The sequence below is a fragment of the Lissotriton vulgaris genome, chromosome 1_1 (assembly GCF_964263255.1).
Source record: "Lissotriton vulgaris chromosome 1_1, aLisVul1.2, whole genome shotgun sequence".
Classification (NCBI taxonomy): Eukaryota; Metazoa; Chordata; class Amphibia; order Caudata; family Salamandridae; genus Lissotriton; species Lissotriton vulgaris.
In genome coordinates, this window is record NC_141685.1 from 1398955290 (window position 1) to 1398967974 (window position 12685).

At 47.1% G+C, this 12685-nt stretch overlaps 1 protein-coding gene across 2 annotated transcripts in view; it reads right to left on the bottom strand.

Annotated features, from left to right (window-relative positions):
- Positions 1-12685, bottom strand: part of ING3 (inhibitor of growth family member 3) — a 200108-nt gene that overhangs the window by 38487 nt on the left and 148936 nt on the right. For both annotated transcript variants that reach the window (XM_086967020.1, XM_086967014.1), the window contains exon 9: positions 10604-10797. In XM_086967020.1, the coding sequence (XP_086823146.1) occupies positions 10604-10797 (194 nt within the window). The remainder of the gene's footprint in view (positions 1-10603; positions 10798-12685) is intronic.

Below are 12685 nucleotides of genomic sequence, written 5' to 3' on the forward strand. Positions count from 1 at the left end.
TTATGACGTTCATGCAGTCAGGTGGAAGGTTAAGGTAACCGAATTCTAGGACCTCAGGAGCCAGATCGCAAGGTTGAGCTGAGCTGGGTCCGGGTGTCTGATCCCTCCATGGCTCTGGGTTAAGAGGTGTGGAGATAGGTATAGTTTTTGGTGCAGTACTACAGAAAGCTCCAGCAGTGTGGTGTACCACGGTTGTCTGGCCCACGCTGTAAGCAACTAGGATGAGTGTTAGAGAATGTTGCTGTAGTTTTCGCACTACTAGTGGCATGAGTGGGAGAGGCGGAAAGGCGTACGCAAATCTGCCTGACAAATCCATACATATCGCATTACCTTTGGACAGTTGGTGTGGATATCTGGTGGCGAAGCTTGGGCATTTGGCTTTTTCGTGGGAGGCAAAGAGGTCTATCTGAGGTTGTCCCCACATCTGAAGGAACAGTTGAAGAACTTGTGGATGAAGTTCCCACTCGTGGATCGGTTGTGTTTAGCGACTCAACAGATCTGCCATTGTGTTCAGTCCTCCTGGAACATGTTGGGCTAAGAAGAATATGTTTTGAGGTATAGCCCACCGCCATTTGTTCTGCGCTAGCTGAGAGAGTTGCAGGGAGTGTGTTCCACCCTGTTTTGTATGTAATACATGGCTGTCATGTTGTCCGTGCGGACTAATACAGTCTTGCCTGATATTTGCTTTTGGAATGCTTTCAAGGCTAGGAATATGGCTAGTAACTCCAGGTGGTTGATGTGGAGTAACTTTTGTTGTGGTGTCCACCTGCCCTGCATGATGTGTCGCAGTAGGTGAGCTCCCCAGCCAGAGAGCGATGCGTCCGCTGTCAAGGCAATTTGAGGAACAGTCGCCCTTTGGAAAGGTTTTTGGTGTTTCACCACTGCAGAGAGCGATGAGTACGACCGCCCACCAACACTAGATCTGTCAACTTTCCTTGAGCCTGGTTCCATTGGCGTGCTAAGCACTCCTGAAGGGGACTTATTTGTAGCCATGAGGCACTATAAATATGCAAGAGGCCATTATCTCTATGAGCTGCATGAACACCCGGGCTGGAAGGGAGTATTCTGGTTGAAATTTTGTGAGAAGAGCTTGCATATTTGCTATTCTGACAGGAGTGGGATAAGCTAGCGCTTTTGAGGTGTTTATTGTGGCACCAAGGTATTTTTGTATGTGGGACGGTTGCAGATGTGACTTGGTGTGGTTTATTGTGAACCCGAAGTAGTTGGATAGTGGGTTGAGTGTGTTGTACACACTGGTTCTAAGAGCTGGCTTTTAATCAGTCACTCGTCTAGATATGGGAAGACGTGAATGTGCTGTCTTCTTAAGTGCGCTGCCACTACTGCTAGGCACTTGGTGAATACCCTTGGTGCTGTTGTGACTCTGAATGGGAGTACTTTGAATTGATAGTGCTGACCGTCTACTTCAAATCAGAGATACTTCCTGTGAGCGGTGTGAATGGGAATGTGGAAGTAGGCGTCCTTGAGATCCAGAGTAGCAAGGAAGTCGTTTTGTGAAAGAAGAGGAAGGACCTGCTGGAGTGAGACCATGAGGAAATGGTCTGTCTGTATGGATTTGTTTAGGGTTCTGAGGTCTAGAATAAGCCTTAGAGAGCCGTCCTTCTTTGGCATAAGAAAGTACAGGGTATAAACTCCCCTGTTTTGTTGGTGCAGAGGAACTGGTTCTATTGCACTTTTTTGTAAGAGGGATATTACCTCTTGCTTTAGCAGTAATAGACGCTCTTGTGACATTGGACGCTGTCTGGGTGGTACGTTTGGGGGGTTGATGATAGTTCGAGACAGTAACCTGGTTGAATTATTTGTCGCACCCACCTGTCTGAAGTGATGTTGTTCCAAACAGGAAGGAATTGTTGCAATATTCCTCCCACTGGAGTGGAATGGTGAGGGAGAAGTGGAGAAAAGTTATTGGGTAGGGGTGGAGGCAGAGCGGGAGTTTTTAGTTTTGCCTCTGCCTTGGTTATTGTTACCCCTGTAACCCCCTCTTTGGTAGCCCCTAGTGAAGGTGGAATGGCTAGGGGTTTTGTAAGAAGTGGAGGGGTTATCCGAGAAGTAGCCTCTGTTGGCGCCTCTGTAGGATGAGCGACGAAAGGAGCGTCTGGGAGCTTGCGACTGCAAGGCTCCCATAGATTTAGCTGTGTCGGTATCCTTTTTCATCTTTTCAAGGGATACATCAACATTAGTGCCAAATAGGTGTTGCTTGTCAAATGGTTGATTTAGGATGGATTTCTGGACTTCGGGTTTGAAGCCTGAAATACGTAGCCAGGCATGCCTACGCAAAAGGACGCTGGTGTTAATTGCCCTTGAAGCAGTATCTGCCGGTTCTAGGGCACAAATAATGGAGGTATTATTAATAGTTTTACCTTCTTGTTGGAGTTCATTGGCCCTATTTTTGTATTTATCTGGGAGATGCTGCGTTATTGATTCAAGCTCATCACAATGTGCCCTGTCGTACCTGGCTAACAGTGCTGGAGTATAGGCAATGCACCATATGTTTGCTGCTTGTGACGCCGTTCGTTTGCCAGGTGTCAAGGAGTTTTGACTCCTTATCTGGTGGGGGCCCTCACCTGAGGTTTGGGATTGGCCCTTTTCCTTGCATTGGAGACTACAAGGGAGTCTAGTGGTGCGGGCCCCTAATATAGACTGGATCTGTAGGGGCAGCCGTATATTTTTTCTCTATTCGGGGGTTTTAGGACTAGAGCCCTGACTGGATCTTTAAAAACCTCTGGTGCACGCTTAATCACCCCCTTAAGCATGGGTAGAATTGAAGGGTACCTTTGTGTGGTGTCGAAAGTGTCCATTAAAAAACTTCCTCCACTGTGTCTGTGTGTAGTTCAACCCCATGGTATTGGGCAGTCCTATGGACAAGTTGGTTAAAGCCTATAGTGTCCTCTGGGGGGGGGGAGGCCTGGAGGGATATCTACCATCCTGGGGAACATATGGGATGTTCGGGGTGTTATAATCATCCCATGGGTTAGTGGAGTGAGGAGGACTTGGGTTCCCTAATGGATCATCCACACCTCCCCCTGTATCAGAATCGCTATCCACATCATCATCACGTCCTACTGGAGTAGATGATGGTGTAGGAGGGTGATGTGGTGGGGGAGGAGTTGGAGGAGGAGGAGGCGAAAGGATCCTTAATGGAGAGGTTGCAATGTCTCTTTTTAGGAGGAGCTAAGAGCCTATTGACCAGTATTAGGAGCTTTCACAAAAGTCTTTTGGGAAGGATCTGTTTGAAAAAGTTCCTCTGTATAGGGCAGATCCTTTGGTGTAGAAGTTTTTGGTTACAAACGCTTTTTCGGCACCAACTCGGTATCTGTTCTAGGTTCTTTTGGCTTGGAACCGTGACCTTTTGCTGTGTCCTTGGCCGGGGGTACGTGTTGTTTTTCAGCTCCGAGGGCTTTTTCGGCTCCGAAACATGGGAGTCGGCCCATTAGGTGGCAGTTTTAGGGTCGGCTCGGAGTGAGTTTTCGACGTTGATGAGCCGGTGCCAATCTTCTGCGCCGAGTGCTTGCATGTCGAAGCAGCGGTCGGCGTGGCTGAGGAAGAAGATGGCTTCTTTTTCGGTGCTGGTAGGTGTGTGTTGGCACCGGGGGAAGGCCGACTTGAGCCAGAGTCACCTAAAGGCTTAGTAGCCTTCTTTACCGAGCCCGAAGGCGTGGCATGGAAAGCAGTATCTTGGTGTGCACCCGGGTACTTGGGTGTGACCGAAGCCTTTTTGGAGGGAGTCGAGGAAGGGTCGGGCCGACGTGTGTACTTACGACCCACTGTGCCAGAGTGATGTCCTCGACGTCCCAGTCGTCGGCGTAGCTGATGCCTTCTTCGGCCCACTGCTGTTCTGGCACGTCGACACCCTCTTCAAAGATGTCGTCAGGGATCGAAGCTGACGAGCGAGCCATGGTCCTTTGAGCTCGTCAGTCCCGAATTGTCTTTTTGGAGCGGAAGGAGGCACAAGCTGAACAGTCCCTGGCCTTGTGCTCTGGTGAGAGGTAAAGGTTGCACACCTCATGGAGATCGGTGTGGGGAAACTTCGACCCTCACTGAGGACACTTCTTGAGTGGTGTCTTTTCCATGAGCCAGAAGATAAGGCATAGGTAGGCCCGAAGGCGACCGGAATCGAAGACCTCAAAGTTGTTGAGACTTGCGGCGAGAGGGAAATGCGTTCGAGACAATACCATAGGAAATGGGTGAGGGATTGCGTTTCGAACGAAAACTCAGTTCGAAACCGGAGTGCAGGAAACACATCCGAGCCCAATGGCGAAAAAAAAAAACAATCTGAGGATGGAGCCGATGCCCATGCACAATGTGATCCAAAGGAGGAGTCACCTATCTCGTGACTTCCAAAGAACTTTTCAGGACAAAAACAAGTGCAAACAATCGGGCCCAACACTAGATGGGGATCTATGCAACAGTGTGTAATCTGCAGCTCATATGCCTTGAACACGGACTTTGGAATTAAGATTAGAGAACAAATTAAACGAATATTAATAAAATAATATAATCTGGCCATCGATTTGGTATATCCTTGTGGGGGTGTGAAGGGAGACTGTCCCCAATCCTTCAGGGACTCGTTTGTAGGAGACATGCACCATACAGATATGTGGTGTGGCAGGCATAGTGCAGTCTCGCCCTCTCATCAGACAGGTGACTGTACAGCTCCACAGCCCACAGAAATATATTGTGTCATCCTTCTCCTAGGCAGCTGGGCTACAAGGACCTCATGTCTCTAGAGCAACCTCAGTCAGCAGATACCCTCTGTAACGCTTTAAAGAGCTGTGCTTTGTGCAGGACTTCCTGCAAGCAGGCTGACTTGACTAATCAGTATGTAGCTACCCAGCAGATATTTCACTCTTAAGCAGATGTACTTTCCTACACTGGTGCGGATGCCTCTTTGTCCAGATGATATGCAGAGTTCTCACCAAGGAAGGCAATTCTTATCCTCGCTTGAGGGCAACTCTGGAAGCCAGAGGCAATCTGATGGCCCCTTTAATTCAAAACTTCAAACACTCTTTCAACAGAGAACTTAATCTTCACATTGTTGTCCTGCTTTCTTGGGCTCTGAAATTCAGAGTCACAGGTCAGAGCAGTTTAGGTCAGTCCAAGAGATTTGTGGACTGCAGTTTAGACAGAGCTCTATGTCTGTCTGTTCTGCATTGGGAACTATCGACAAATCGAGAGGCTGGTTGGGTTGACAGACTGGGGAGAACCTACACTGAACAAAGCAATATGCTGGTGACCTCTCTCCATTCCCCATGTTTAACCTCTTCAGCGCAGCGCGAATTTTCGCGCTGTGCTGAGGATTCGAAAAACGGGTGTGGTCATGATGGAACGGTTCAGTCATCAGCACAGCCCAACCGACGCTGATGACGGAACCGTTCAGTCATAAGCATCGAAGGGGTTAAAGAAGTAGGACCTAACTAGGTATAAAAAAACACTACAATTCCGGACCCAACTACTAGATGGCGGAATAAGGCACAGCATGTGAATCCAGAAAAGATTCATGCTGCAAAAGTTAGTATTCTCAAAAGATAATTACTATTTTGTGCAGCATGCAGATTGGATCTAAATGGACCCCACCATTCAACACCACACACACTTTTAGTACAAGTGCCCACTTGATGGAATCAAGGGGACCAATTATGGGAACCTGACAGACATTTGGCAAGGAAAAAATGTGTGAAAATAGGGTTTCGTTGCACTACTCTCCTCCCCCCCCAAACACAAACACACATTTTGCCTGCCATTTGATGCAACTTTTGATTTTAGAGTGCTAGGTCCCTGCTGTCCAGGTTCCCTGTACCAGTGTTCTTTCCCTAAAAACCTGCCCGTCCCCCATGTAAGTCCAAAGGAAGTGGAACCCTGGGTACCTAGGCCCTGGAGGCTGAAGAGGGTCCACTGGGACCGCCTCACTACTGCCCCTGCAGCTTGCATGCCCCTTGGAGGTGAAAAAACTACCAAGTCGACATGGCACATTGCCTGTGTGCCATGCCAGCTAGCACTGCCTAAGAAAGATAAGTCACACCTTTAGCAGGGCTTAGTAGCCCCAACACTGGGTGCACTATATCCCAGGTGTGGGTACATCTTCATGAGCAGATATGCCCCTACAGTATTAGGGCCTATTCCTTATTGTTTTTAGTGCCAGATAAGCCACAGAGAGTACATGGGCTGGGAACTTGACAACATGTTCTACAGCACCATGATGGCTTCACTGAACACGGAAGTGTTTGGCACTAAACAGCTCCTTGCAATAAACCCACACTGATGCCAGTGTGAGATCTATTAAACCATATAATCATAGGGCACCTCATAGGCGTCCCCTAAAAACCTACCAACCGTGGTGTGGTCTCTAACCGGCTGTAGGCAGCCAGCCACCACCAGACATGTTTCTGGATCCCTGGGTGGAGAGATCCTTCTCTCTGGGACCAGAAAGAATGCACATCCGGGGCAGAGGTGCCACACATCCTCCCGCAGGATGGGCCAGTGCTCAAAGAGGGAAGCTTCAAAGGCATGCCAGCTCTGTAAAGTGACCCCCAGTCTCTGCTGCTAGTAGCAGATGGCAGCCCCCGGTTTACACCTCCACGCTGGACAGAAAAACCGACGGGAAAACCTAGAAGAATAGGATGTGTGCCCACATCTGCCAACTCCACCCCTAAGGTGGGAGAGGCGAGGTGAAGCACATCTTTCAGTCCCATCCTCTTGAAGATTGGGGGACCCTTCTAATCACGGATAGGCCTATGCCCCCTCCCAGAGGAGGGTGGCATAATAGAGGGTATGCGACTATGACGATTGATTGAACTGTTGAACCCCACTATCAGTGACCCACGACAGAACCTAGTGATCTAGGGCGACTAAATTCTGGACTACGCGGCAATTATACTCATGGTTACACTTAGACGTGCATTTATAAAATCCATACAGAGTGGTAGCAGTGCAGATCCAGACAGCCACCACCCCATTATATACAAAACAAAGAAAAGCTTTTTGGCATTTTTCCGAATAATCAGTTTATCTATCCCCTGTAATCGCCACAAATGGAAGGGCAGGCCTATTAACAAAAAGGAATCCATATACAAATTTTGGCATCAGGTTGCTTCCCATCCACATCTGATTAATCTGCTACATTTACCCGCATGACAAATTCTTCAAGAATAAACAAGACAGCATTTACTGGTAAAACAGAAATCCTGAGGAAGGCATTGGCAGAAACTCGTTGGTGATTTGTTCTGCACATCATTACCAGTGACTTTGTCATTTCTGTTTCTTGATCATTCTTGTACATTATCATCAGTGGTCTGCTTAAATTGTCCACTTGTTGGACTACTGGATGCAAGAATGTGTTTAGTGTATGTACATGTCTAACAAATGACTATTTATGAAGGATATTTTTGATAAAAGAAATGAAAAAAAGGAATATTTTTGTAACAAAAAAAATTTGTATGATGAATTGTTTTATTTGAGTGCTAATGCATAGATAGATTTGTGTATTCTTGCACTGTACCCGATGCTCCTGTCCGTTTTTCCATATAATAGAGGGTATAGTCACCCCAGGTAAGGTGCCCATTGGCCCTACCTCCTACTCCACCAAAATCTAGTATTTAGATGACTCCCACAGACTGGAACTCAGATCTGCGATCACCTAAGACGAAAGAGGACAACTCTGCAGAGAAGACTGAAGACGACGACTGCCTTGGCCCCAGCCGTACAGGCCTGTCTCCAGTTTCTGCGAACCTGCGACCTGTCTTTCAGCCAGCAACCTCTGAAACACTGCGAGGAGTGCTGCCTTAGAAAAAGACTCCAATCTCCCGTGGGTAGAGGGCCTGTCCAGAAGAAACATACTCCAAGGGCTCTGGATCCAGCTGGGACTACGATCCCTGCCCACTCTAAATCCGACTCCCATAGCCCGAGTCAAAGTGGCTCACCTGTGTGGTGAAATCTCACTAGTGATCCAAACCTTGTGTCCAACGTTGGCTGACCTCTCTTGATCTCCAAGGTGGCACATGCAGTGTGAATCCACAGGCACCCCCTGACTATGACTGGCTCCGGTGAGAAAACTCTGGCGCCAAAAGGCACCCCTGCACCCAAAGCCTCTAGGTCAGTGGTGACCCTATGACTCCCTACATGTGTACTTACCTCTGCTGTCGGTCTCCCTCTTGCAACCTCCGGTGCAACACCTGCAGCCTGGTTGGCAAAAAGAAAATCTCCATTAAACAGCATTGGGGCCCTGACATTGAAATAGCACCCTGCAGCAGGCCGCCCCTGTGCCACTGCTGGGGTATGTTTGGTGCTGATTTGGGACCCCCCCCCCATGCTTGTCCTAACCCCCAAATCTTGGCCCCATAAACCAAACTACTTACCTAAAACCAGTGCGGCTCCTGGCACCCCAGTCTCGAATAGTATTGGGCTGAACTCTGACTTTGACCTCTGCACCCGGCCACCCCAGTGCCGCTGGAGGTGCAGATTCAGTGCTCAGCTGACCCTTGAAGTGTGGTACTTACCTGTTAAACTGCATTATTGTTTCCACATAGGATAACATTGAACTGCTTCAAAAAAATTGTGTGTAAACGTTTGAAAATGAAAAGTATTTTTATTTAAAAACGTACTTACCTTATTGTGAACATCTTGGTCTTAAAATAAAATACAAAGTATATTTTTCTCTGTATCCATTATTGGTCAATGTTGTGCAGTAACTGTCTTACACACCTCTATGTTAGGCCTAAGGCTGCTCGCCCACACTACCACTAACAGAGCACTTTGGGTTTTACATTGAGCCCTGTACACTTTTGGGGATCCCTTGGCATCTGTGCATGGTATAACCACGTAGTGGGCCTACCATATACAGAGCCAGCTTCATACAAAAAGCATGTAAGTAGCCTACCTAAAGGAGTACAGGATGAGAATGCCTGCCCAGGATTACAAAGCCAATGCAGATCTGGACTGTTGCTCACCTGTAGATATTTGTCTGCAGCACTGCAATCTTTTCCCATTGTCAGGTTGGGAATTATTTGAACAGAAATATTAACATTTTCCCATTTAATGCACTCCTAGCAGCAGCTCATGCAAAGTATTGTTCAGAGGTCTCCCTCTGAAAATCTTTAAATAGCAATCCTCTCAAAATCTTCCTCCCATTCGACTTTCTGTACCCTCTCTAATCCTGATTTTTATGGAATGACCTAATTACCCCAATGCGTTTACTATGGTTAGCTATGAAGCCCTACAATACTATAGATTTTTCTACCAAACAGCAAGCACTTTTCTACTCCTAAAACTATATTTAGAGTAAAACGTCAAGGTTTTGTTCTGCTGGCTTGCGTACTCTGGTACTTAATTTTATCCTTTCCTAGCTACAACATTTTGGTGTTACCAAGGGACTCGATTACTAAGAAAATGAGCTGCTCAGGTTGCACTGAAATGGAGTGGAAGACAGATAATGGAGCAGCTGTATACCATAAATGATGCTTATAAAAATTCTTGCACATAAGGGTGAAGCCAATGGGTATCATTTGACTTCTTTAATTTTTTGGGGTATTGCAAAATAGGGATTTTTACCAAAGTTTTTTTTCTAGTTTTAAACTACAGTGCTAATTGGCAATGTAAAAATCTAGACAAAAAAAAGTACTCCCATTTGCATGCTGGAATGTGTTCTAGGATCCTACACGTAGGTAAAGAATTATCAGCCAGAGGCATCAACAGATGGAATTAAGATTCGGAATCGCAAAAGCCTATGCATGTAGGAATCGCTATAAAAAAAGCGATTCTTACACATTCCTTAATTGCGACTCGCAAATTGCGAGTCGCAATTAAGGAATGCTGTCCCATTCATTCCTATGGGCCTCCAGTAGTTACTCGCAAATTGCTCATGCAATTTCAAGGGTACAAGGGTGTCAAAATGACATCCTGTTGCATCCCTGAAATTGATCTGTGCCCATATGTTGTACACACACACACATGCCCTCAGCGCATGTGTGTGCGCAACATGAAACTTTGAATAATTCACAAAAGTGCATTTTTCAAAGTTTTTGCAAATTACCATGAAGTTCAACTTTCATGGTAATTTGCTACTCCTATTAGCGAAATCAGTAATTTTTTTACTTTGATGCATTGCATTTAAGGAATCTCAATTTGGAATTTCTTAAATGCAATAAAAGGAATCTCAATTTAGATATTCCTTAAATTGCGATTTTTGCATTTGGGATGATGCATCCCAAATGCAAAAATACTGGTCGAAAAGGGGCAGATTCTAAGAATCTGCCCGTTTGCGACCGGTTTTTAGCTTGATGCATGTGGCTGATGGTTTCTACACCGAAATTCCCATGATATGGAATATAGTTTACTACTGATGCAAATGTGTTATCAGCAGTAATAATACAGTTGCGACAGATATGGAACAAAGCTGTGTAGGGAGTAAAAGATATTTGAGAAAATATACTAAGTTTGCTTTCCTTACAACAAGTGAGCTTCCCGATATGACTTGTGGTACTCTTTGACAATTCAAAAAAGGGAAATTATACTGGGTTCAATTTAAACTGGATATGAGAATAATAAGCAAATTTATACACTAAATGATTTAAACCAGGATGAAAAAACTCACTTGCTTTTGCGACCGCCTCTTGAATCGGTTGTGGCTGACGAAGTTAATGTCTGTGTTAATGTAGAAGCCAATGCAGACGACGAATATCCTGTTGTGTCTCTGGACAGTGAGAACTCTCTTCCGAGCTGGAAATCATTATTTTTGAAGGCTTCGTAACTAGCTTTTAAACTGGAGGTCCTTCGCCCTTCTTTCATCTTAAAAAAGTCAAAGGAGAGAAATGATCAATCAGTCACACATTCTGCACACTCATTCACAATCCACAATAGTTTAGATTTATTTACCAGGCACTCCGAGGATACCATCTCAGATGTCACTCTATTGAGGGCCTAATTTTAGCACATTGTTTTCTGAATAGCAGCGATTGCATGATAACAGGATGACTGATATTCTGAAAGCACAAGTTACTACTTGTGTAACGATATATCTGTAAGAGACATTAGTTAGTGATAGATTCCTTACCTTAGAACATCCCCAGGCGTCAGACTGGATCCGGAAACTTTTGCGTAGCAGTACCCTTGCGCGTCGGTAGGCGTCGTCTGCGGCTCCGCGTCAGTCGTCGGCGTCGTGGGCGCCGTGATGACGTCGGAGTACTTAGACGCCGCCTCCACGTGCTGACGTCAGTTCTTAGCCACAGCTTTTCCGCGCCAGAAGCGCAGAGCCATGACAAAAACTAACACTGGTGCCATGAAACTAGGGCCCTGAAAGGGGATGACCTTAACCCTAGATATCGGTGCGCAGAACGGGGAGGATGGGTGAGTCGGTAAGGAATCTATCACTAACTAATGTCTCTTACAGATATATTGTTACACAAGTAGTAACTTGTGCATCTGAAAGAGACACGTTAGTGATAGATTCCTTACCTTAGAATAGATACCCCAGCAATACCATCCCCGTGGTGGTGGGTCTGCGAACCAATAATCACACCAGAAAGTCCTGGAGGACGGAACGGCCAAAGTAGCCGGCCCTCCGGACTTGACTGTCCAGGCAATAGTGTCTTGCAAACGTGTGCAGCGAGGCCCACGTAGCTGCCTGGCAAATGTCCTGCAAGGGCACACCTCGGCCCAAGGCAGGTGTAGTGGCCGTGGCTCGGGTGGAATGAGACCTCAGCCCAACAGGGGGTTCCTTCTTAGCCAAGGAGTAACACGCCTGGATGCACAAGATAATCCACCTGGAGATGGTCCGCTTGTGCACCGCTTTCCCTTTCTTAGCGCCTGCGTACCCAACAAAGAGTTGATCATCCACCCGGAACGGTTGTGTGCGATTCAGATAAAACTAGAGCGCACGTTTTGGGTCCAGACGGTGGAGCCTCTCCTCCTCTCTCTCGAGGGGTGCGGAGGCGGAAAGAAGGTGGGCAACGTGATGGATTGCCCAATGTGGAAGGCCGTGACTACCTTGGGTAGGAAGGAGGGCCTTGTCCGAAATACAACCTTGTCCGGATGGACTGAAAGGAAAGGAGGCTTACAAGACAGAGCCTGGAGCTCGCTCACTCTCCTGGCAGAGGTGATGGCTACCAGGAAGGCAGTCTTCAAAGAAAGAAGGCGAAGAGGACAGTTGTGAAGTGGCTCAAAGGGAGCGCACATCTGAAACGTAAGAACCAGGTTCAAGTCCCACTGAGGCATCACGAAGGGAACAGGAGGAAAGGTATGAGTGATGCCCTTCAGGAATCGATTAACGATAGGGGACTTGAACAAAGAAGGTTGGTCAGCCAGCCTCAGAAAGGCTGAAAGAGCTGAAAGATAGCCATTGGCAGTGCCCAGAGCAGAGCCCTGCTGGGCAAGAGAGAGAAGAAAAAGGAGAACCTCAGAAAGACGGGCATTGAGGGGATCCACAGCCTTTGCTGTGCACCATGCCACAAATCTGTTCCACCTGCAGGCGAATACCAACTTTGTGGAGGGACGCCTGGCTGCCAGAATGATGTTGCAAACTTCAGGAGGCAAGTCAAATGGCCTCAACTGTCGCCGCTCAATCTCCAAGCATGGAGGTGGAGACTGGACAGGTTCGGGTGGAGGACCGTCCCCTGCTGCTGCGACAGAAGGTCCTCCTGAAGAGGCAGACGAACCGGGGGATCGACTGACATACTGA